This window comes from Chelmon rostratus, chromosome 17, assembly GCF_017976325.1.
Source record: "Chelmon rostratus isolate fCheRos1 chromosome 17, fCheRos1.pri, whole genome shotgun sequence".
In the NCBI taxonomy this organism is placed as follows: Eukaryota; Metazoa; Chordata; class Actinopteri; order Chaetodontiformes; family Chaetodontidae; genus Chelmon; species Chelmon rostratus.
Genome location: NC_055674.1, coordinates 847,501 through 871,751, shown reverse-complemented (window position 1 = coordinate 871,751; position 24,251 = coordinate 847,501). Strand labels below are relative to the sequence as shown.

The window sequence follows — 24,251 nt, the reverse complement described above, 5'->3', positions numbered from 1 at the left end:
ACCGCTCAACTTAAACTGTGATAGCATTCAGGCCCGGCTAAAACACAATGGACATGCTAGCAGTGAACTAGCGATTAACATGGAGGGATTTTTTAACGTAATCTGTAACCCCACATAGTAATGTGATTACCTTCACCGAGGTTATGTTGGAGCTTGTTTGTTTGTTAGCATGATTACGGAGACACTACTGTCTACTATTACTACCCAGTTTTCATGAAACTTGGTGGAAAGGTGTAGCGTGGGCCAGCGAAGAAGCGTTGAGTTTTGATCCGACGTTATTTTTCACCTTCGTTAACGTTCCAACAAAGAACATTTGGCCTTGGTGGAATAAAGACCATTAAAATCCAGCAAGTGTGAGTTCAGTGGTGACAACACAAATACAATGACTCCATGTCCCAGTGATCAGGACAAATGTTTAACTGTACGCATCAAGAATAAGCAATAACCTAGAAGTACATAACGAACGCAGAGGTGAGATGATGCGGTTTCAGACGTTCAGGTGGTCTCACAGGTGATTTCAGTGGACTGTTCGCGCTCGCCGAGTGCTCCTCCAGTGAGCTACATAACCCTCGGTTACTACTGTGAAGCTAGCACACTAATGCTAACTGATGCATCCTTTTCACTCATATAAACATATCCCCCCACACTGCATGGTGCAGTTGATGTTGCTAAGCTATGGTTCGTTTTTTGGGGGGAGGGGGGTTTAGCAAACATCTGGAACATCAGTGCGTCATGTTTCAAACACTCATGATCAAAGAATCTGAATTTCCTTCACATCACTGCCCTGATATTAACGCACGGATCACATTTCTATTGCACTCGTTAATACAACTGTGAAAAAACAAACTGCATCTTATTGTTGCCATGATGATGATGATGATGATATCAATACAAGTGGTTCTTCCTTGTTGTTGCATGATGCAATATCTTGATATACTTCTTTATATCTCTATACTCCCCCTGCCTGTTTTCTAACTCAACGTGTTGAAGTGAGACATGATGAAGCGTTCAGGTGCGCCACCTGTTCAGATTCTTGTTTACAGTGTTATTGTTCATCTTTTATGCACGACTGAATGTATGAATGTGGCTTTCTATACGATATTGTTGAACTGTTGTTTACACTGATCTCGTGCTTTACAGTTGTTCTTATATTTCTATCAGGTGTTTTATGTACGATGCAAGAATAAATTTGGAATGCAACACAGAAGAGTGATGCTCGTCAGGTGAATTATTCTCTACTGCCCCCTACAGGCGAAGCAGAGGACCACAACAGCAACTTCACAACACAGGCAGACTGACGCTGAGTATTTATCAGTTATCTGGATTATCATAGATGAAGATGTGCAAGATTTTTAATTAAAATCACACTTTTAATACTACTGTACTACTGCATTGGAGGAAGAAGTATTCAGATCAGTTCAGTTAAAGTACTGCAGTACTAAACTATAAAAATACTCCATTGAAAGTAAAAGTCATGTATTCAAAGTAAAAGTACAGAATTTCTTGCAACAGAATGCGCTTCAAGTATCACAGTAAAAGTACTCGTTATGCAGAACAGCTGCTGTCAGTGTTTTACTTTAATGTGGCTAAACTGGTCAATGTGGAGCTACTATGAATTACTTCAGTTTATTTTATAGTAATACGTCATATTTTAAAAACTTCATCTGAAAAGGAGCGAGGTTCAACACTTTGTGAACACATGACTGGATAAAGAGATTATACCTGGACTCAGGAACACTTCAGGAAACACAGTTTGATTGATTTAATCGATGTTTTAACCAGTGTGTAATCAGAGTGAACAGGAAGCTGCTGATCTTTGGTGATATATTGATTATTGTAGTGATTGTTGTGATGTATTGTTCAGACTGTGCATCATCAAACAGGCCTCTGAGGTCACTGAACGCCTCGTGAAACAGGAAGTGAACAATCAATACCGTGAAGTCCTGCCTGTAAACTGAGACAGAGCAGATCTGACTGTGGGTCAGTCAAAACACTCCGACCACAGACAGACGAGCAGCATGATGCAGCGTAACTACACACCGTTACTCGAGTACAAATCTGACGTACTTGTACTTTACTAAACTCCACCAGCTGAAACTATGAGCAGCTTCTAGAATCTGTTTGTTCTGAATCTAAATGTTGAGATTTTGCACCGTGTGACTTCACAATCAAACATTTCTGATTCGCTTTCACTGAATATTTATTTTCCTAAAAAATCCAAAAGTTTCACATGAAGAGAAAACACTGATGATCATACAGACGAGGATCCGCTAAAGTCTAACAGCGACACCATGTTTGCTGCGTGAACCGTCACTAATCTGTCGTCTGGCCCCGCGGCATGAAGCGCGCTTCGCCGCCAGCCCCCCCAACAGCGAGAACATTTCCAGACGTGAGATCGGACACATCTGAAGCCTCGTAACACTGATACAAAAAGAAAATAAATAATAGATTTCTCTGTTGTCAGTATTGCAGCAGCCAGCCTGCAGCGAAGCAGCAGCGTCGTCGTTCCGTCGACACACACACCTGTCACCTGGGCTCCGTTTCACCAAGCAGCTTCGTGGAAACTCTTTGTTCACCTGAGATGAGGGAACGTCTGGGTCAGCGGCTCACTCGCCGCGGTAACAGGCCTCACCTGAAGCAGCTGACCGACATCGTTTCATCCCCACCTCCGTTAGATCTGTCACATGGTCGGCGTGAGGACGGAGACAGACTGCGGACCTGTCCGTCACTGCCGTCCTCACATCGCACTGACCAATCAAATCATGGTGTGAGTGAGGATGACGATGATGATGATGATGGTGCAGCTGAGGAAGGGCTCAAAGTGACTTTTTGAAAACAGGCTGAACATATGAAGTCTGAACGTTTCAGCTGAGATTTCACGTCATTAAACGTTGATTCAAAAGGAAAACAGACATGTTACAGCTAACGAGTCAGCTGACAGATGAAACTCATCGTGATGCTGGACTCACTGACTCCACGTCTGTGCTGCTATGAACTCTTATTTCTGGCTCCCTGAATCAAAACGAAGGCTCTTTAATTACCGTCGTCATGGTGATCCATCGTGTTGAGCTCTCAGGGTTGATCAGGTTCAGGGTTACAGTCGGAGCCTTAAAGCTGCTTTCTGAAACAGGCCTCTGGACAGGAAGTGACCTCATCTGTTATTGTTTTCTACCTCGACTGAGTTACTTTGTTAGGACCAGGTGAGACCAGGTGAGACCAGGTGAGACCAGGTGAGACCAGGTGAGACCAGGTGAACGTGTCGCTGCAGCCAATCTGACACATTCTCTGATAAACGTGGAGTCCAAGTTCATTCTGGGAATCTTGGAAACCAAACAAACTCGACCATGAGGTCCTTTTAGTAGCTGTTGTGGAGCTTTCAATCGCATCACATGACCTTCCTGTGCAGGTGAAGGTGCTCAGGTGTCACTGAACTGTGACTTTAGATTTACTGTCTGAGCACTGAACGGACTTGTGTTAACATTAACTGGCTGCTGAGGAGGACTGTGTTATTTGACTGAAAGCTCCGGCCTGCTGCTAAATGGACCTCGTGATAATCGTGCGTCGTGTTATTTTCAATGATGAAGAAGTTTGTGTGTCTGCGAGCATCGATGAGTCTGATCGACACAGCGACGCTCCGCCAGCTGAGGCGAGGATGTAACGATGTCACGGATCAGCTGACTGTATTGATCGCACATTGACAGCACTGAGAGCTTCGACCTGCTGCAGCTGACCCTGCTCTGGGTCCTGGTTCTGAGGACTCCGACAGAGAACTGTGGATGAAGACGACGCCTCCTCGCCTTCACACGCTGAGCTTTTGTCTCCTTTCAGGGTGAAGACGCTGAAGCAGGAGACTCGGCCGCTGGCCGTCTCTCCAGCGTCCACACGTCCGCTTCAGAGGTCAAATAAATAAATGAACGAACACGAAGGCCGGGATGAAGTCAGTGTGTAGCTGCCTGTGAACTGCATCCCGTCCCGTTCAGGAGAGTCAAAGTGAATGAAAGACGTCCAGCTGGAGGACGGCAGAGCGTGACGGAGTCCTCCTGGACTCGTCCTCACAAGCTCAAAGTCAGTTTTTAAAACGCAGCCACGTCACATCGCACGTCAGCAGGTTGTAAACACGTCACGTCTTCACACACCAAACGATCACGTGACACCAGTCTGATCGCCACGTCATCTACTGACGTCTGCTCAGGTTGAGGAACATGTTGAGGAACATGTTGAGAAACATGTTGAGAAACATGTTGAGAAACAGCTGAGGAACATGTTGAGGAACATGTTGAGGAACATGTTGAGAAACAGCTGAGGAACATGTTGAGGAACATGTTGAGGAACAGCTGAGGAACATGTTGAGGAACATGTTGAGAAACAGCTGAGGAACATGTTGACTGAAGCAGACATTTTAACGTTCTGCTCTGAATGAATCAGTTCAGTAATCTGCTGACCTCTTTGATCTGTTGGTTTCCCTCTCGTGGATTTTCTGCTGTAACAGTCGTGTTTAATTACTCAACAACTGCTGATGAAGTTTCTGCTGCTCTTCTTCTTCTTCCTCTGACAGTAAACAGAGCAGCTTCCTCACAGTTTAAAGAGTTTACTGGATGAACAGTAACTAAGTACATTTACACAAGTACTGTACTCAAATACAATGTACAATACTGAGACTGAGTATTTCAATATTCTGCTACTTTATACTTCTACTCCACCACAACTACCTGACGGTTATCGATGAAGATCTGACATACAGAATGTGATCAGATGATAAATATTAAACGACCCAACAGAACATGAAGCAGCTCACTTTAACTCCAGCAGCTTCGTTAACCTGGAACATTAAACCTTTTGACGAATCAGAAATCATCAACACAATAACATCTGAGGCGTTCTGCAACAGCCCACTGCTGGCAGCTGAAGAGTATCTGATATGAAAATAATCGTGTACTTTAACTTTGACTGCAGGACGAGTCACGAAGTATTTTTACTTTGTGGTATTTTCCAGTTTTTTGCTTAACGACGTAACGACTTGGCGTGTGAAGACTGTCACACCGATGAGACACTACATATATCATTATATATGTGCTGTTTGGATCTGCAGCCTCCCGGCTTGTGGCGCTCACACTCCTTCGCTAAAACGAGCTTTCGTGCTGCGTGACGAGTCTTCGTGTGGACGTCACACGCCCCTGAACCGACCAATCAGGCGTTGGCCACGAAGCACATGTCCTTCTTTAAGTGTATCTGCAGGCCGCTGGCGCTGGTGAAGGTCTTGGAGCAGCCGATGCAGCGGTACGGTTTCTCTCCCGAATGCGTGCGCTTGTGTTTCTTCATGGTGTCTCCGTCGCTGAAGGTGCGGCAGCAGTGCGGGCAGCTGTACGGACGCTCCCCCGTGTGGATGCGCAGGTGTCGCCGCAGGTTTCCTCTCTGGCTGAAGCTCTTGGAGCAGAAGGTGCAGCGGTGCGGCCGCTCGCCCGTGTGCGTGCGCAGGTGGCGCCTCAGGTCCGCCGACTGCGCGAAGGACTTGCAGCACCACTCGCAGGCGTAGGTCTTTCTTTTCTGCTCCAGGTGGAGGCGGAGGCTGCTGGCCTGGCCGAACGCCTCGCCGCAGCGGTGGCAGCGATGGACGAGCTCGGGGATGTAACCGGCTGCCGTCACATCATTGGCTGTGACCGTTACCTTCTCCTGAGAGGACTTCTTGTGGCCGTGAGCTTCGTGACGCTCTGCTCGAACCACCTCCGTCCGGTCTGCATCTGTTCTGTGTCTGAGCTGGTCCTGTGTGGGGGGAGTGTGTGCAGCTGCTGCCGCAGAGTCTGAGGGGCCTTCAGGCTCAGTCACTTTGTATTCCTCAGGCTCAGTTTTGATCAGAGCAGGAGCCGGGTTCTGGGGCTCTTCTCTGAGTGCAGGAACTTCAATGTGGATTTTAGGGACCGAGGCGGACGGAGGACTCAGGGAGGAGTGACATGGAAGAGGTGAAGCTTTCCCAAACGCCTCCTGCTGATGGTCAGACTTCAGCACCAGCTCCCAGGAATCAGCAGGCTTCTTGTCCCCGGGCAGGACAGCCGGCGGCGGGGACGTGTCGCTCTGGACCGACAGTAACTGCACGGCCACCACCTGCTCGTGTGTCGGCCTGGCTGCGTTAGCTGGTGGCTGTCTGGGCTGGTTCAGGGTGGAGTCTGGCTCCTCTGAGCGGGGCCTCAGCTCTGGATCACAGGGCTGCTGCTCAGGAGCAGCAAAACCAAGATGTGGCTTTGGTGACCCTGAAACAACAGAGAATAACACAGCAAAGGTCATATTAACATTTACAGCAAACATCATGGACAGGTTTATTTGACCGAAATGTTTCTAGAGAAGTACGTGCAGTCTCTTTTAGCTTCTTAAATAATTCTGCGAGGCCACATAAACAGTCTGTCAAAAAAACACAAATACGTAACAGTTCAAAATATTTGACAATTTTTGTCTCATTAATTAATCAACTAGTCTTTCTGGACCGTGAATTAAAGTTTATCAAAGTTAGTTAGTGAGCCAGCAGTCTGAAATCTCCTGCCTAACATCACGCCAGACTCCATGGGATAATGTGGTAATTTAAAGCAATGTTTCAAGTTAAAACATAGAGCACATAAACATATAATATATTGTGTTAATTCTGCAACAATACATTTAAAATATTAATTCGGCATGTTGTTAGATGAGCTAAGAAGCAGCTCTTCTCTCTTCCAATGGTTAATTCTATTCTCGGAACCTCAGCTGATGCTCGGTGGAAAAGAGGAAGCAAAACAGCCAAAAAGGCCACGAAAAGTCACATTTGACATAAAATTTCGACCGAGTCGGTATATTTTACGGGTGCCGAATTTAAAACCGGCTCCTTAACTACACGTAAAAACTCCCAAATTCTAGTTTTCTTCATTATTTAACGTTGACTCGCGTTGAGAGTTTAAGTCGGCATATTTTTCAGCGCAGTTCGGAGCGCGGTTCTCCCGCTGCTCGCCTCAGAGCTACAAGACTAGCTCGGCCCTTACTCAGCCACTCCGTCTCGGCCTCTAGCAGCAGGATGTCCCGCAGCTGCCTCCGCAGGCTCTCGTTCTCCCGCTTGGTCCTGGCGGTCTCCTCCCGGTACTCGGTCACCGTGTCCTCCACCACGTCCAGGATCTCCTTCACCACAACCGTCAGCCGCTCCGTCAGGTAGGCGTTCAGTAGCTGGAGTTTGGTCATTTTGGAACCATAAACAGCTGCGGCTACATCCACACCGGAAACAGAACAAGACAACAACATACGAAACAGGAAGCGGCTCTTCGGCCTTGCGTCGACACCCCGCGTTCTTTCAGAATAAAAGTATTTTCTCAAAAAATCTAAACCGACAAAAATCTCAACACTTATTCTGACTATTCTGACATATTTGTTCATTTTTGTCTCACTAAGCCTTTGACACCAGAACATCCACTGACTGGACATTTATCATCCAATAATGACCAGTTTTAACTGTACATTCACTCTCACTGTCAGCATAAAAACCTGCTCACTGTAACTTGCAGGTAAAGTGAAGGTAAGGTGAATGGATGGTCAACCAAACACATGCCTGTCACCCAGGAGATGGCTGTTCGTGTCTCGTGTGAAACAAAAAGTCAACACTGACTAATTTTAGCTAACAACATACTTAAGTTACGTCATGTACGTAACAGTAACATACTTATTTTAACCCACGGGCCCTTCCTAAACCTAACCAGGCCCAGTTTTAAACTAAACCTTAGCAAACTGCGACCGTGTCACAACGTTAACAAGGTGAGGATGAAGGTCTGGAACGATGAAGGCCCGCCTCCACTGGTACTCTGTGATATATGTAATTTTGGGAGTCACTGGCAGTCGATGGCGGTGTTGGGAGGTTGCGTGAGGAAGTGAGCTGGTGGGAGTGATGATGGTTGACATGTTGTTGACCAACGGTCAAATAATTGTGGTCGAAGACAGAAAAAATGGCAACAACAAAATGAAACTTTCAGGCAGGAGAAACTGAGAGCGAGCAGCAGAAACAGTGAGGCGGAGCGAGGACTGTAGACTGATCATTCAGCTGAACGTGTTCAGCTAATAAAAGCAATAAACAGGTTGCTGAGTGAACGTGGATGTGGATATCCTCATTCATCCAGGTCACTGTAAACTTCAGGGCCTGCAGCTTGTCTTGAGCTGACTAGTCCAGTTGCGAACGACTGAAGGCCCTGAAGTTGCTGAGTGAAGTTCTCAGATGTTCCCCGTGTTCTGCACTCGATGGCAGAAAGACTCGTATCCATCGTCTGTAAAGTTTGGCCTGTTTGCAGCAGAATTCACTTCATTTCTTTTCTAGCCTGTTTCTTGACTTTCAGTCAGGACTCAGGTCAAGTGTTAACAGTGACGTATTGGACAGGAAACAGCTGCTGGGACGTCTCACCAGAAACTGTCTGAGGCTGTAAAATCTTCCATCAACAAACAAAGTACCAAAATAAATGTCAAGTATTTCTGTAGTTTTAGTATTTACAACTTTTTACAACAATTAATCAGGTTTCTTATTGTTATTGTCATAATTATCATTATTGAGGTGCCTGGGTCAGTTTTTATGTTGAAGGCCGAATAAGAGCTGAAAGCTTTTCCTGTTTAAAGAAAACATTATGCAGAGTCGGCTGACCTGTGATCCCTTTAAGGAAGCCGTGGGAGGAGGGACTCAGACCAGGAGAGACCCTCTCTGTGTTTGTGGATCCAGCAGTTGAGAAACTGAGGACAAACAAGACTGAGCCGGACTCGTGATCCCTCAGCTGAGGTAAAACTTTCTGTCAGTGCTCAGGGTGGATTTATAGTTTCACTGAAGTAAGACCACTGAGGTGGAATCTCAGCTGAGATCAGCTGTCCGGCCTGCGGGGGGGTTCCCTGCAGGCCGGACAGCTTTGTATCATGTGCTGTCAAAACAGCTGAGTCACCGAGCTAAAATAGCTGCTCTGAAAGAAAAATCCACCTTAAAGAGTCTCTTTTATCAAACCTGACGGCTGTTCTGGACGCTTCTGTTTGATCTGTTCACACATTCAGAATGACATTCATAGTTAGCTGCTGTTAGCTGCCATTAGCTGCTGTTAGCTGCTGTTAGCTGCTGTTAGCTCTATGTTAGCTGCTGCTAGCTGCTGTTAGCTGCTGCTAGCTGCTGTTAGCTGCCGTTAGCTGCTGTTAGGTCTATGTTAGCTGCTGCTAGCTGCTGTTAGCTGCTGCTAGCTGCTGTTAGCTGCCGTTAGCTGCCGTTAGTTGCCGTTTGCTGCCGTTTGCTGCCGCTAGCTGATGTTAGCTCTATGTTAGCTGCTGCTAGCTGCTGTTAGCTGCCGTTAGCTGCTGTTAGGTCTATGTTAGCTGCTGCTAGCTGCTGTTAGCTGCTGCTAGCTGCTGCTAGCTGCCGTTAGCTGCCATTAGCTGCTGTTAGCTGCCGTCGCTGATCAGAGGAGTGCAGCTGCAGAGAAACTGCAAAGTGTTGGTGCGAGGGGAGAAAGAGGAGCTGGAAAAGTTCCTGATGTCTGAATGTGCAGCACTGAAGAGGAAAAGGAAGCAGAAAATCTCACGAGGGCTTTACCTCCTGATCCTTTTTATTGCCGTTCTACAATGTTGTTAATTATCAAAGAGGATTTGCATCGTCCATGTTGCCCATCAGGACAGTTATGTGTGAGAGTGGACCCTGTATTCAAACACAGTGTTGATGACTGATAAGTGTTGCACTGACTGGACTGTAGTCCAGTGTTCACAGCACAATATTCAACTAAGCACTTATAACAATTCATCACTTTAATTTAGGAAACATAAATATGAAAAAGACCACAGAGCCTCTCAGAGGACACGACTTCGGCGTCCTCAGCAGCTGCTACAGGACAAACTGTCCACTCGTATGGAGTTTTGTCTATAAAGTTTTGGTCCAGTGGTTCCCAGCCCGTGGCATGTGCAGGCCCGTCAGGTCCTTTAAAACGATTAGCACCTGATTGTTGCAAGGTGTGTCCAGAGTCAGTCTGACCTTAAACATGGACTGTGCTGGTTTTGTGTTGCAGAGCTCCACAGAAAACTTCAACACAACAAAATGGGTACGGTGATGAGTGCGGAGGAGCGGAGAGAGCACATTCGACCAACCTTGGAGAGAAATGTGAAGAAATATAAAAAGTGTCCGGATGTGACGGTGAATCAAGCCGTCGTGATGTTCTGCAGCGCTTCATCAGACAGCCTCCAACAGCACCTCAACCGGAGGAAGCAGGTGAGCTACCCCGTCGCAAGCTGGATGAGCAAACTCGCAGAGAAGCTCGCCAATCTGTCTCCGAATCCTAAACTAGCTGGCCTCGGAGCGCTGGCCGTCGCCATCTTCATCGACGCCATTTCTGCCACCTCTTCCTCAGACACCACGAGGGATGCTCTGCGATGCGTGTTTGCTGAGGAGAAGGCCTCCGAGGTCTGGGATCAGATCGACGAGTGCCTGAAGAGATGCGTGATGCACATCGACAACAACAACGAGCTGATGACGGACATCAGACGGACGGAGTGCCAGCTGAGCGCCGCCCTCACCAAGCTGAAGAACTCCATGGCGAGGGACGGGCAGATGTCGTCTCGGGCTCTGAAGGCCTGGGTGAACGGGGCGGCGCTCCACATCCAGATGCTGATTCACCTGCTGAGACTCGGAGGGAGTCAAAGCTGCGACCCCGTGCAGAGACTCCTCTCCACTTACCTGAGCGAGCTGGACCTGCTGTTCACAAATCACAAGGCGGCGGTGAGGAGGAAGTGCGACCTGGACTGCGACGTGCTCCAAGACTGTCCATGTCCCTACTTTGAGACCGAAGAGGGAGAAGCGTATTACGTCGCTCAGTTCATCACATTTGAAGAATACTTTGAGGCTTATTATGACTATCACTACAGCAGCCAGAAGTACAAGATCAGGAAGTACTTCGAGAAAGTCATGGAAGATCTGCCGATGCTGGTCCGTCAGGTGGGTCATCTCAGTGTCTCCTGAGAGGAAGAGTTCAGCCCTGAACTCCTCACTGTGCTCCTCGGTGATTCCACTGTGAAGAGCCTCAGTCATCCAGGTCATCCAGAGACGGTTGATCAGCTGGTGGGGAGTCCCGGGTATTCAACCTCTGCAGGGTCGCTGTCACGCTCACTGATAATGCTCCTAGCTGTGTAACGCTCACCTGAGGCCAGGTGTGATGGAAATGTAAAAAAAAAAAAAACGTTCACAGAAAAGTGTTGATAAGTTTTCACCTTTTTAGAAAAATAGTAAATGCACTCACCTGTAGACAGAAACACCTTTTCTGAAAAAGTTCTGATGTAGCGAACATTTAACTCACACGGCTGATCAGCTTGTTTCCGCTCCAAGAAGAGAAGGAGAAGGAGAAGGAGAAGAAGAAGGAGAAGGAGAAGAAGAAGAGGAAGAAGCTGCTTCAGTGTTTAAAGATTCCTGAAGACTGGACGGTCAGGACGACAGGTTGTGCTTCTTCTTCTTGGAGCTGCTTCTTCACTTGATTTATTGTCTGTATTGTGTATGGCTTCCAACTATATTTAGCTTTGTGCATGAAATATACAATAAAGTACATTTACTCAAGTACTGTGGTATAAGTGTGGTTTTAAGATACTTGTACATTAAGTATTTTAATTTTAATTTCACAGTGAAATATTGCACTTTTTACTGCACAATATTTTTTTTTCACGTTACGATTTTACATAAAAAAATCAGGCGTGCTCATACAACACATTTGTTTTTTGTGGCCTCTCATATAAAATCAGCGTGTAGCTGTGTCACCTTCATGTTTCAGGTATCCCAAAGAGACATTTCACCTTCAAACTCCTCACATGCTTCAAATCTTTCATTAAAAGATCAGAGAAAAGACCAGAAGCTGAAAACAGGTTTGTGTCATCTGACGACCCCTCAGACTGATCCGGTGACCCTCTGGGGGTGCCCGACCCCCAGCTTGTGCCCCACTGGACTAAACCGTATATGACGTCCTTGAAAGTAGCTCCACCTGCAGCAGCTCCACCTGCAGCAGCTCCATCAGTAACATGCTGCTCTGACATTGATGCTTCAGCATCAACAATCTAAAAATCAGAGATCAGTCAGAGACATTTTACTGCACAGACAGTACTTTTACTGCATGAAGCTAACAGTACTGCTGTACTTTTACTGCATGAAGCTGACAATACTGCTGTACCTTTACTGCATGAAGTTGATAATACTGCTGTACTTCTACTGCATGAAGCTGATACTACTGCTGTACTTTTACTGCATGAAGCTGACAATACTGCATGAAGCTGACAATACTGCTGTACTTTTACTGCATGAAGCTGATAATACTGCTGTACTTTTACTGCATGAAGCTGATAATACTGCTGTACTTTTCCTGACTTATTGACTCAGGAGGCTGTGTCACAACACAAAACATGACTCAGGGTGGTCACACAAAACTTTGGTGGTTTCCAGCACAAATAAGCTGATACTAACATTAATATCAGTGAGGAGATAAATATAAATATGTAAAGATGTAATCTGGGAACAAACCAACCAAATATGGCAAGAAAGATGGGACAGAGAGGGGAAAGGAGGCAGCTACATGAAATTCAAAAGAGTGTCCAAGTTTCTAGGGTAGACAGTGGACACAGATGAAGTACCCGCGAGGCAGAGCAGAAGGGGGCGGTAATGCACCAATAGGCTGGATGCCGACCTCCGTAAAAGAGACGAAGAAGAAGAAAAAGACGCAGAAGAAGAAGCCGACGACTGCTTATCTGTAGTATCGCCGACTACAAGACACACCCAATTTACTGCATGACACACCCACTTCACCACAGGACACACCTCCTGAGAGCTTCTCCTGAACCTGAGCGAGCTCTAGAGCTTCAACCAGAGGGCGTGTCCTGAGCTACGTTGTGTCCGCAGAGAGAGCGACTTAAGAAGAAGACAAACGCTTCCGGTTCCAACCAATCGAGCTCTAAGATGGCGGACCGGCGGCGAAGGAGGAGGCGCGCGTCCCAGGACAGCGAGGACGACGACGAGTCCGGTTCGGGTTCGGACGGCGGGAGATCAGGGTCTCCGTCGACCAAGAGCAGAGGAAGAGACCCCGACCCGCCGGAGGCTATAGCGACCCGGGTCGAGGCGAAGAGCGACGTCGAGTCCGAATGTGTGAGTGGCCAACTCCGGACGTTAGCTCATCGAGCTGACGGCCGGGAGCTCTGACAGATACCGCTTCCAGTAAAACTTCTCCCGAGGGCCGAGGCTCACTTCACGTTACCGTGCGGAGATTATCAGTGAATAACTGAGCCGTACAACCATTTGTCTGTTGAACATCTTAAAGTTCAGTAAGCGGCGTTAGCTTGAAGGGAACAACGTTAACGTAGACAAGTTAGCTGTTGAACAGTTAGCTAGGCTAGCTGTTCGTACGTTAGCGACGTCAGTTTCTGAATCCATACTTTTCAGAACGGTATGTTAAATTAGCCGTTTCAAACGTTAAGAACCCAGCTTGTTAATTTGCTGTTGTGTTCTTTCCTTTGTGAAACCGAGACGAAAAGGCGCCAGTTGGAGCGAATCTACCGGGCCAACAAATTTGGCCACAACACCGGCTCACGCTTCCTTTCGGTCACTTTGCTGTTTGTTTTATCTGAACTAAAAAGTTGCTTGCGTCAAATTGGCTAACGTCAGTTAGACAGCCAGCCGGGGGCACAGTGTTTCCAGCCCGGTGTGTCCGTGGTGGTGTGAAAGTGATGTTTTCTCTCTTTCGTTTAGCACCTAGCTAGGCCTCGCTAACGCTCGCGCGAGTCCGCCACGTTCACTTTGTTAACTTGGCTGATGAATGAGCCGGAGACGTGTGCGGTCACGACAGGTACATCCCCTACACCCCCCCACTAAACCAACACCTGTATGTGATGGTCGGCGTCAGGCTGTGTTTGGTTAAACGTAATAAAGGTGATTTGAACATTCATGGACGGTCTAAATGGTTCTTTGGCGAGTGCTTTTCCCATTTGTTTATAAGTTTACAGACCCTTTGATCCATTTCCGCCCCGATAACGAACATTATTATTGACGGTCGTCTGGTGATGCTAACCCTTCAGTTACTGGCAGCCTTTCTTTCATTGCTGTTGACACATGTTGACAGACTTTTGAGCTCGCTTCGCCACTTTAGGAACTGGTCTTTTATGCTGTTCGACAGTTAGTTTCATGTCACGATGCTGTCAGAGAGAAAACAGCACTTCCCTCTCATTGATGTCAGTGCGGATGTCCCAGCAGAGGCTCTGACAGAAAAGTAATCCAGTAGATCACTGTAAGATGAAGGAAGCAGTCCTGTTGTTAACCTGGTGGTCTTGTTGAAGGAGGAGGAAAAGACCGCCTCGGTGACTGGAGTGTTATTGTTCAGTGTTGTCGTGTCTGATCAACCTTCAGACTCTTAGATCGTTTGCTCAAACTGCACTTTCTGAATCATCTGTGTACCTGAAACACCTCACTCACCCCGTGGGGCTGTTTTCTTAACTGCAGTCCTGTTTTTGGTCTGAATGGCCATTAAAAAATGAGCAAATGTTTTCATTCAGTTTTTTGGGCTGAGGAGGGCACCAGTTTGAGATCCTGCATGTGAAGTTGTTCGTTGTCCCGCAGGAGGAACGGAGTCATGTGCAGCCGGCAGCCCCCGGTCAGACTGTCAGTGTTGTCGGGGGAGCACTTCGGCTGTACAGCTGAGCTCGTCGTGCTTCAGGGAGATTCACTGTTAAATAGTTTGGTGTTGATTTTTTCTGTATTTCTCTTTGCAGGAGAGTGAAGATGGAGTAGGAGAAGGTGAGACATTGATCAGTTCATAGCACACAGCCACAGCTCCAGGAACATAACAAGTAGTTAAATTACAGTAATTGAAATGTTCTTAAACTGTGCTGGAAACATAACGAGCTTCATCCCCAGCCTGTCAACCATTAATATATCCTTCCAGCATGTAAAGCTGTGAAGTCTGTTGTTATTCTGTGAACCCTGACGAAGAATGATCTCTTTCTGTTTTGTCCAGCTGTCCTCTCCGACTACGACAGTGCAGATCCAGAGGAAAACGGCTCCCATTCTGAGGTAGAGCACATGAGCTGTGTGAAACCGGTTTAACTTACGTCCAGCAGAACAGCATCGACGCTGTAAAGTCTGATCCTACAGACCCGGTGTGACGGACTGAAGGGAAACAGGAAACATGTCTAACCTCTGTCGGACCAACAGCGGTGCTGTCACTGTGCAGTAAAACCACAGGGGGCAGTCTGATGACATGTTCACTGATTATTTGCACATGAAACAAATCAAAGAAATAATATCGTTACTTTTCTCAAAGTGTTTTACGAGAGTATTATATGACACAGAAAAGATGAAAGATGAGAACACCTTAGCCACAAACAGTACTCAAATGATTATCAGTGTACGGGACTGTTTGATCATTATGATCTCAGAAAGGCCACAGTCTGCTTCAGTAGCTTCATCAGTCATCCTGAGTCCGGCCCACTTCAGTCTGTCACTTGAAGTAACCTGAAGCGTTCTGACCCGGGTTAGTGAGGAGCAGTGAGAACAGCAGAGAACTGGCTGGTTGTCTGTCGCTGACTGAGTCACAGAGCGATGAAGATAGCAGCGCCGCTGCTCACTGAGAGCTGGAGAATGTTTTTAAACCAGCTCACCCTCTGTGATACGATATTACTGCAGTGTGTGTGTGTGTGTGTGTGGGGGGGGGGGGGGGGCATTGAATCAGATTTTTGTAAGTTAACTACATATTCCTGTGTTCCCTCAGGGAGCGGAGGAGGAAGAGGAGGCAGAGCATTACAGCGACGAAGAAGCTCCGGCAGCAGTAAGCGAGCCTAAACCCCCCGCCGCCGACGTCCCGCCTAAAGAGGAGGAGGATGAAGAGGAGGAGGAGGAGGAGACTGCGGAGGGGGAGGGAGGAGGACACAGCAAAGAGGAGAGCAAGGCAGAGGAGAAAGGAAACCTAGCTGGGGAGAGACAGAGCGGTGACGGACAGGTGAGACTCCCTGAAGCTTCACTGTGTTTTTGGTTCCGTAAACACACCCTGCAGCACCACACCTGGATTAATCCACCGCTGAAAATAGTCCCAGTAAACTACAAAATAACTGAGCGTCTAAAAATGAAACTGAACCAAAAATAAATAAGAAAACTAAATGAGAAACATTAGATTCACAAACGTGATTATTTCATTTCGTATCTACACGTCCTGAAGAGAACCAGCCGTGCAGCATCACCTCATATACAACACCCGCAGTAATTATTATTCAGCCTAATCATTCTGAACATTTCATGGGCTTCAGCGTAAACTGATAAACTGTCTGATTGGCTGTTGACAGTAAGATGGAACCACAGTCATTTCTACAAAAGCTTTGTTCACCAACACTCATCTGTGCACGTGGAGTCAAGCTGTCACTGACAGCAGATACATGAACTGTCAGACGCTGCCGTCGCTCTGTCCCGCTCTGTCCCTCTCTGCTCTGTCCCACTCTGTCTGTCCCGCTCTGTCCCACTCTGTCCCGCTCTGCTCTGTCCCACTCTGTCTGTCCCGCTCTGTCCCGCTCTGTCCCGCTCTGCTCTGTCCCACTCTGTCTGTCCCGCTCTGTCCCGCTCTGCTCTGTCCCACTCTTTCTGTCCCGCTCTGTCCCACTCTGTCCCACTCTGTCCCGCTCTGCTCTGTCCCACTCTGTCTGTCCCGCTCTGTCCCGCCCTGTCCTGCTCTGTTCCGCTCTGTCTGTCCCGCTCTGTCCCGCCCTGTCCCACTCTGCTCTGTCCCACTCTGTCCCGCTCTGCTCTGTCCCACTCTGTCTGTCCCGCCCTGTCCTGCTCTGTTCCCCTCTGTCTGTCCCGCTCTGTCCCGCCCTGTCCCGCTCTGCTCTGTCCCACTCTGTCCCACTCTGTCCCGCTCTGCTCTGTCCCACTCTGTCTGTCCCGCTCTGTCTGTCCCGCCCTGTCCCACCCTGTCCCGCTCAGTCCCGCCCTGTCCCGCCCTGTCCCGCTCTGCTCTGTCCCGCTCTGCTCTGTCCCGCTCTGTCTGTCCCGCCCTGTCCCGCTCTGTTCTAACTGATACAAACACACTCGCAGGAGTCCACAGACGATCCCGAAACGAAGGCCGGAGGAAAACCCGGTCAGAAGCTCGACGATGACGAGGACAGAAAGAACCCGGCCTACATCCCGAGGAAGGGTCTGTTCTTCGAGCACGATGTCAGAGGACACGCTCAGGAGGAGGAGAGGTGCGGTCATTTTTATCCATTTTTTAATTAAGTCTAATTAGGTTTAATTAAGGCACCGTGTGCCCAAAAAAACAGAATGACAGAATAAAGTGGATAAACGAGGCCTGGAGTGACGGGATCTGAACTCCTCATCCTCCCAAACTCAGGGCGAAGCACCAACACACTGTTGGCTTCATTAGGATTTTATCTTCATCTTGTATTTATCGTAGAATCTTTTCTTTTTCTTCATCGTTTTTAAAAGAGAGAATGCTTTCAGATGTGATCTATATTTTAAATAAAACTAAATAATGTTTCTAGAGCAGCAACAGTTCAACAGAGTCCCTTTATAAACTGCTTCATGCAGGAACAACATGCAGTGATGTCACTGTACAGACCAAATGTTTTTCAGAGGAAAGTAACTTCAAGAGCATCGTGTCCTCCTGTCTGTGTCCTCCTGTCTGTCCTCCTCTCTGTGTCTTCCTGTCTGTGTCTTCCTGTCTGTGTCCTCCTCTCTGTGTCCTCCTGTCTCTGTGTCCTCTCTGTGTCCTCCTCTCATTGTCCTGTCTGTCCTCCTCTCTGTGTCCTCCTGTCTGTCCTCCTGTCTGTGTCCTCCTGTCTGTGTCCTCCTCTCGTTGTCCTCTCTGTGTCCTCCTCTCGTTGTCCTCTCTGTGTCCTCCTCTCTATGTCCTCTCAGACCTAAAGGCCGAAACAGGAAGTTGTGGAAGGACGAGGGTCGCTGGGAGCACGACAAGTTCAGAGAGGAGGAGCAGGCGCCGAAGAGCCGCGAGGAGCTCATCGCCATCTATGGCTACGACATCCGAAACGGCGGCGGGCCTGGAGACCGAGCGTACAGGCAACGCAGGCCCAGGTGAGCGCCCCCTTCAGCCAGAAAAAGGAAGCACAGGCAGGAAAAGGGTGAATTTAATCTGATTTTAAAGCAGTTTATTTCTTTAACGCAGGAAATTAACTTCATTCTTTGGTTTTGTTGGCATAACTCCTGGATGTTGGGGTGTCGCTGAGTTCTGAAAGTGGTTTGAACTGCGTTACTGTGGAGGACGATCTCTCTGCGGGTTGATTTTATATATAATTATATGTGTTGTGTTCAAGGCGTCGACGCAGTGAAACATCATCTTCTGTTTGTTACTGTCACACATGTATTAAAATGATACTAACACGACGGACGTGGTCACACATGCAACCCACCGCCGCTAGCTGCGCTGCTTCCTGCATGAGCTCAACCTGCTGAATGTCTCTGTCTCCTCAGACAAGGCTCGTCCCCCGGCAGAGACAAACGATGGAGAGACGGAGGAGGAGAGCGACCGGTGCGATCCTGGCAGAGTGGAGGAGGAGGAGGCGTGAGTCGAGGAGGAGCTCCACCACCTTCGTCCATCCACCCCTCCTCTACATCCCCCTCCTCTCTCCCTCTGTCCTCCGCTCTGCGTAGCAGCAATGCCTCCAGGCCCCCGCCCTCCCGCAGCAGACCATCCAACCAGAATCAGATGCACCTCCCGCCTCAGTCCCAGTACAGGAATAATGAATCAAACGCACCCCAGATGCATCCCAGAGAGCGACAGGGTCCTAAAGCTCAGTCTGATCCCACAGACAGAGACAGGGTTGTGGTCAGCAGGGGAGGGCGCGGTGGCGGGGGAAGGGGGGGTCCCTCCGTGGTCATCGAGGACATCGCAGTCAGCCAAGGAGGCGTCAGGGAGCAGGACCCGAGTGTCGTAACGACAGCGGCGGCGTCGCAGCCGGGTGGTTACAAGTCTGCATCGCCGAGACGACAACAGCAGGAACAACGAGGGGGTGGCGACAGGCCCGCATCAGGATTAGCCGTTTCATCCTCCAACTCTGACCTCTCCCTGCAGTCATCGGCTCCGGCGACCAATCGGGAGGCCTCTCCTCCCGCCGAGCGGCCGGTGGAGCGTAAATCTTACTCGTTGGCTCGCAGGACTCGCTCTCGGCCCGCAGACCTGGGCAGCAAACAGCCGTCGATGGAGGAGTCCGCGGCCGGAGGGAACAACTCCTCGGCCGGCGGCGCGGGAGGGAAAGGCTGGGCGGGAGCGGGCGACGGGCCGAGTCAGGCCGGAGGAGGAGGAGCGCTGACGGAGCTGGACCAGGACGTGGCTCGTATCAGTCTGGCAGAACAGAGCTGGAGCCAGAGCCCGACGTCCTACATCCGGTCTGAGATGAGAGGTGAGCGGAGTTTTTGGTTCCAAACACAAATGTAATTATCTTCAGTGTTAATGTCTCAGCTTACTGGTGTTATTTCACTGCTTCGTCTCCAGTCCTGAATTCTGCTGCTTTCAGTCTTTGTCTCAGTTCCTGAACCTCGTCCTGGAGTCCAGTGTCCGTTTGTTCTCACCAGATTGACACAGATTGACACCGTCACTGGCTCACATGACAAATATTTCTGTACAATTAATTACAAAATGTTTGTGCTACATCAGACCAATTTATTGTAATTTTCTTATAGTTTGCACTAATATTAACAAGTCAGCATGCAAGTAGTAGGAGTAGCAGCAGTAGTAGCAGTAATGTTCTGTAGCAGTAGCAGTTGTAGTAGTAATGTTCTGCAGTAGCAGCAGCAGTAGTAGTAGCAGTAGTAGTAGTAATGTTCTGTAGCAGTAGTAGTAGTAGTAGTACTAGCAGCAGTACTAGCAGCAGTAGCAGTAGTAGCAGTAATGTTCTGTAGCAGTAGCAGTAGTAGCAGTAATGTTCTGTAGCAGTAGCAGTAGTAGTAGTAGTAGTACTAGCAGCAGTACTAGCAGCAGTAGCAGTAGTAGCAGTAATGTTCTGTAGCAGTAGCAGTACTAGCAGCAGTAGCAGTAGCAGTAGTAGTAGTAGTAGTACTAGTAGCAGTACTAGCAGCAGTAGCAGCAGCAGCAGTAGCAGTAGTAGTAGTAGTACTGTTCTGTAGCAGGTCTGTAGTGAACTGAACCTTCTGTTTCCCAGTAAAAACAAGCTGAGTCATGTTTCTGTCCTCAGGCCTCCCCAACACCATGCACATCCCCGCAGGCCCGCCTCAGTTCTCCAGCATGGAGGAGATGGGTGTTGGCTCCAGTCGGGCCAAACGCTACTCCTCCCAGCGACAGAGAGCCGTACCTGAGCCGGCCCCGCCCATGCACCTGGGCGTGATGGAGGGACACTACTATGAACCCAGTAAGACGACAACCAAAAACTAAAGATAAATCCTTCATGCAATGTTAGTCTGATATCAGTCTGATAATCTGATGCAAATATATAGAAAAGATATTTTCAGAGGTAAAACTTAGCTCTAGTGGCACACCACCCTGTAATACAAGACTGGGGGGTTTGTGTTTGTGTAAAGACTCGTTTAAGAAACACGTTGAAACAGAATGACTCAGGCTGGTGGAGGGCCTCAGTCTGTGTTGAACTTCCTCCTGCTTCCAGCAGAGGTCAGTCAAGGTCAAACATTACCGTTAAATAAATGTCCTTGGTTTATTTGTTGTGATAGACAGCCAGCTTATTAATTATTATTAACTGAAACTGTCCTGGCGTTCAGTTCAGCGTCACAACAGGACAAATGCAGCATTGCGACAGTCGTGATTTTCTTTCAAATCGTCTTTTCTGCAGCAATAAATCAAACTGATGGCTCGTAAAGCTCCTCAGATAACGCACGGATTCATTAACTCGGCGTGAAGAGGCAATGATCAGGCAGGACTCGTTTATTGACTCATGTACTGGCTGTAGGACGTCCATCGGCGCTGCTCTGAGCTGGGATTGGACCACTTCAACCTTTACTGGGATTCCTCTGAGGATAAGTGCTGATGATGAGTGACAGAAGCAGTCCTCAGTTCTCTGACTTCCAGAAAAGAAGCCATGAAATATTATTTTATATTTTGCATCATGTCTGAAAAAAAAACATCGTATATTTTGTGTAGAACTTTAACCCAAACAGAAACCAGTAGCTTCAGCTGTCAGACAGGAATGAATAGTAAATAATACTTCACTCTAAAATGTTGTGGAGTAGAAGTACCTCAAAGTTGGCCTTCAGTACTTGACTAAATGACAATACTGTTCCTGATCTCATGACCGACTTCTCTCTGTGTCACAGTGTCGTATCAGGGACCAATCTATACCCACGGGGATGGCCCCGCCCCCATCCCGCCACAAGGCATGCTGGTCCAGCCGGAGATGCACATCCCCCATCCCGGTCAGTGCAGTCTGCTCTCGTGTTTCTAATGACGAGTTTTAGGTTCTCTATTTGAGGTACTCATCTCTCTGCCCCCACAGGTCTTCATCCCCACCAATCGGGTGGCCCGATCGCTAACCCCGCCCTCTACGGAGGCCCGCCTGTTTCTCTGTCGCCAGGGCAACCACAGCAGCTGCTGCCACCGCCTTTCTACCCTCCGCCTGGAGTCATGACGTTTCCCTACTCCGCCATGTACCCGAGTCCACAGGTACGCAGCTCCTCATCTTAGGAAGCGGATCCTCTGTGGAGCTGCCTGAGCTCCTCCATCAATCAAACCGCACGAAACTCCCCCTGACACGTCACACCTAAACCCATCACATGAGTATAACTCAGTTTCTTTTTAACGTGACTTTGAATCATTAATTAGAGAAGCAGACATGAATAAAACAATCACATGATGTGAAGGATAATCAATACAGGTTTGTGGAATTAGAAATGAACTTTGGAGTTGTTGTTGTTGTGGTTGTTGTTAAACCTGCTTCAGTCCTGCTGAAGCTCCGTCGTCGGATAATAAAGTTTCATGTGATTTGAATTTGTGTCTGTTCGTCAGGGTCAGTCCCAGGTGACCTACGGAGGCGTGACGTACTACGACACGATGCAGCAGCAGGCTCAGCCCAAGCCGTCGCCCCCCCGTCGCACATCCCAGCCCGTCACCGTCAAGCCCCCCCCTCCGGAGGTGCACTTCGCCTCAGAGTGACCCCGCCCCTCACCCCTCCCCGCCACCCAGTCTCAGCCTCACTCTGATCTGAAAACCACAGGTGAGCACGCCGCCTCTCACCTGTTTACGGTGATGTCACTGACCTGGGGGGGGGGCGGGGTCTGTCTAACGTCGTCATCCTGCACAGTGTAGCAGCTGCGTGTTGTCTCACTGAATCCCGTTTACTGAGTTTTTATTGGTTCCTTCAGTTCACTCTTAAAGTCTTAAAGACAGAAAAATGCAGATTTTCTTTTTCGTCTGTTTTTTTAGGAGCAGGATGGGGGGGGTCAGTGAGGAGCTGCGGTCCCAACAGCAAGCGCCAACCTTATCCACAGAGCGACGAGTGGACGGACGGGTGGACGGAGGTGAAGACCGGCCTGGAGGTGACCCACAGCGTCACCGCTGTGACCTTCCCCCTTTTTCCCCTCTTTGTTTTCGACCCTGTAGCAGCCAAGCGGGTCAGCCGCGCCGCGTCGGCGGCGGGTCGCGGTCCGACTGCTCTGTAACTCTGCGGTCGCAGGTTTGATCCCACCGACGTGTCTTTGAGCAACAACGCTGAACCCTGAACACGTACACACCTGCCTGTCGGACTGATCAGTTCAAACCCTTTAGAGCCACTTTAAAGCATTTAACGCCACACTGAGTCGGCGGCCGGAGTCCACGGTGACGCGTCGACCTGAAACCAGTTGAGTCCTTTGTTTTGTTTTTCTGACTGAACCCTGATGTCGGTCGGTAGAAAGACTTCCTCTGTGGACGCACTGAACACACTGCTCAGTTCATCTGTTTACTACATCAGCTGTTCTTTCTTTCTGATGTAAAGATTAATGTGGCGTTTTCCACCATCACAGGTAGGACTGAGGTTCTAGCAGGATAAAGACAGAACTGACGTGCAGGTCGGGGGACGTTCGTGAGAATCGGTTGTGTATATAGTTTGAATGCAGCTCTCAGTGTTCATCGCTGACTCGGTGCTTCCTGAAAACCTCCAGATGTTCGCGCCACGTTACGTTTTCTCCTGATTCGTCAGCTCCGCGTTCGTCGGACTTTTAAATGAGAAACCTCGATAGAGAAGTCTGCTGCTGCGTGTCCAGAGGCTGCGGCTGACCTCAGGTCAGTGCATGAAGTGTGAGGGAAATGTTGTTGTCCAAAACCCAAACAAAAGATTATTGATTAGCTGAGATGATAACTGTCATTGATCAGGATTCTCTGACTTCGTTTGATCTAGTAGTTGATAAATGAACCAGCTGATCAAGAGTAACGATAACAAATCAGAAACAAGACGGGGCTGACATCATCTGCGAGCATGTACGAGTTCTCCACATGACTGAGGACTGTCAGTTACCTGCCCGGCAGGTAAGCGTCACACTGACCCCGGTCATAAACAGAGACAGCTCCTCATCAAACACAGACCTCAGGTCAGTGTCAGAGTGTTCGGTCTGTTGTCGTGGAGATGTGACGGTCAGATTCACCTGAGTTGAGCAGAGACGGCTGCCGTCCGTCAGCCGCAGGTGCTCAGGTAGTCTGACCAATCACGTCACAGTTCAGGGTCGTGCCAGCTGATCGAGCGTCTGTCCTCTGCCTTCTGATGTAAAATAATCTTTTGTGAACAGTCATAATTTTGGTGCAATAACAAACGTTCACATTCATCAGATTCATGTTTTTTGTTGCTCAGCCCCCTTTTCACTGTTTATGTGACAGAGTGCTGCCATGGCAACAGGCCATCCACTCACATTCTGACAGTGTTGAAAGTGTTGAGTGTCAGCAGAGGCGAGATGTTTCCCGCGACCTCCGACATGTAATGATTGAAGAGAGTTAAATTGACTGAACACCTGAAAGGGGCGGAGCTCCTCTTTCAAACGTTAACCTGCTCGTCTGAACGCACAGTTTATTCTCTGACAGCAGCTTTTCCTCTTCTGCCTCCTGATGGGCAGGAAGTCCGTCGTCCGGCCGGAGGCGTTTGTTGTTGCTGTATATAGAAACGGAGACGTGTACATAAAGCTTGGACAGATAAAATAGAGCAGTAAGCATATTCTAATACTTCTAGTGCTACAGAGCAGTCAGCTTCTGATTGAAACGGCATCGGCAGGGACCTCGATCGTTAGCGGTGGACGTCATTTACGGCTTTAGCTTCCATCTGTTTTTATTTCGTTTTTCTTCTTG

General features: G+C 48.5%; 3 protein-coding genes across 3 annotated transcripts in view; 2 read left to right on the top strand and 1 right to left on the bottom strand.

The window, feature by feature from the left end:
- Positions 1-1,859: 1,859 nt before the first annotated feature.
- Positions 1,860-7,223, bottom strand: LOC121620699 (zinc finger protein 358-like). Its single transcript, XM_041956859.1, has 2 exons — positions 7,005-7,223; positions 1,860-6,245 (listed from the first exon to the last, which is right to left on the bottom strand). The coding sequence occupies exons 1-2, from the start codon at positions 7,195-7,197 to the stop codon at positions 5,188-5,190; spliced, it is 1,251 nt and encodes a 416-aa protein (XP_041812793.1). The 5' UTR covers positions 7,198-7,223; the 3' UTR covers positions 1,860-5,187.
- Positions 7,224-8,616: 1,393 nt separating this feature from the next.
- LOC121620703 lies at positions 8,617-11,554 on the top strand. Its single transcript, XM_041956864.1, has 2 exons — positions 8,617-8,767; positions 10,026-11,554. Exon 2 carries the CDS (start codon positions 10,055-10,057, stop codon positions 10,970-10,972), a length of 918 nt encoding a protein of 305 aa, XP_041812798.1. The 5' UTR covers positions 8,617-8,767; positions 10,026-10,054; the 3' UTR covers positions 10,973-11,554.
- A 1,381-nt stretch (positions 11,555-12,935) lies between these two features.
- casc3 (casc3 exon junction complex subunit) overlaps positions 12,936-24,251 on the top strand; it is a 12,315-nt gene continuing 999 nt past the window's right edge. The window contains exons 1-12 of the mRNA XM_041956853.1: positions 12,936-13,129; positions 14,746-14,770; positions 14,991-15,046; positions 15,744-15,971; positions 17,057-17,205; positions 17,879-18,052; positions 18,449-19,377; positions 20,170-20,343; positions 21,260-21,358; positions 21,439-21,605; positions 21,948-22,155; positions 22,365-24,251. The exon at positions 22,365-24,251 is cut by the window's right edge and continues 999 nt beyond it. Coding sequence (XP_041812787.1) covers positions 12,944-13,129; positions 14,746-14,770; positions 14,991-15,046; positions 15,744-15,971; positions 17,057-17,205; positions 17,879-18,052; positions 18,449-19,377; positions 20,170-20,343; positions 21,260-21,358; positions 21,439-21,605; positions 21,948-22,094 — 2,334 coding nt within the window. The 5' untranslated portion in view covers positions 12,936-12,943 and the 3' untranslated portion in view covers positions 22,095-22,155; positions 22,365-24,251. The remainder of the gene's footprint in view (positions 13,130-14,745; positions 14,771-14,990; positions 15,047-15,743; positions 15,972-17,056; positions 17,206-17,878; positions 18,053-18,448; positions 19,378-20,169; positions 20,344-21,259; positions 21,359-21,438; positions 21,606-21,947; positions 22,156-22,364) is intronic.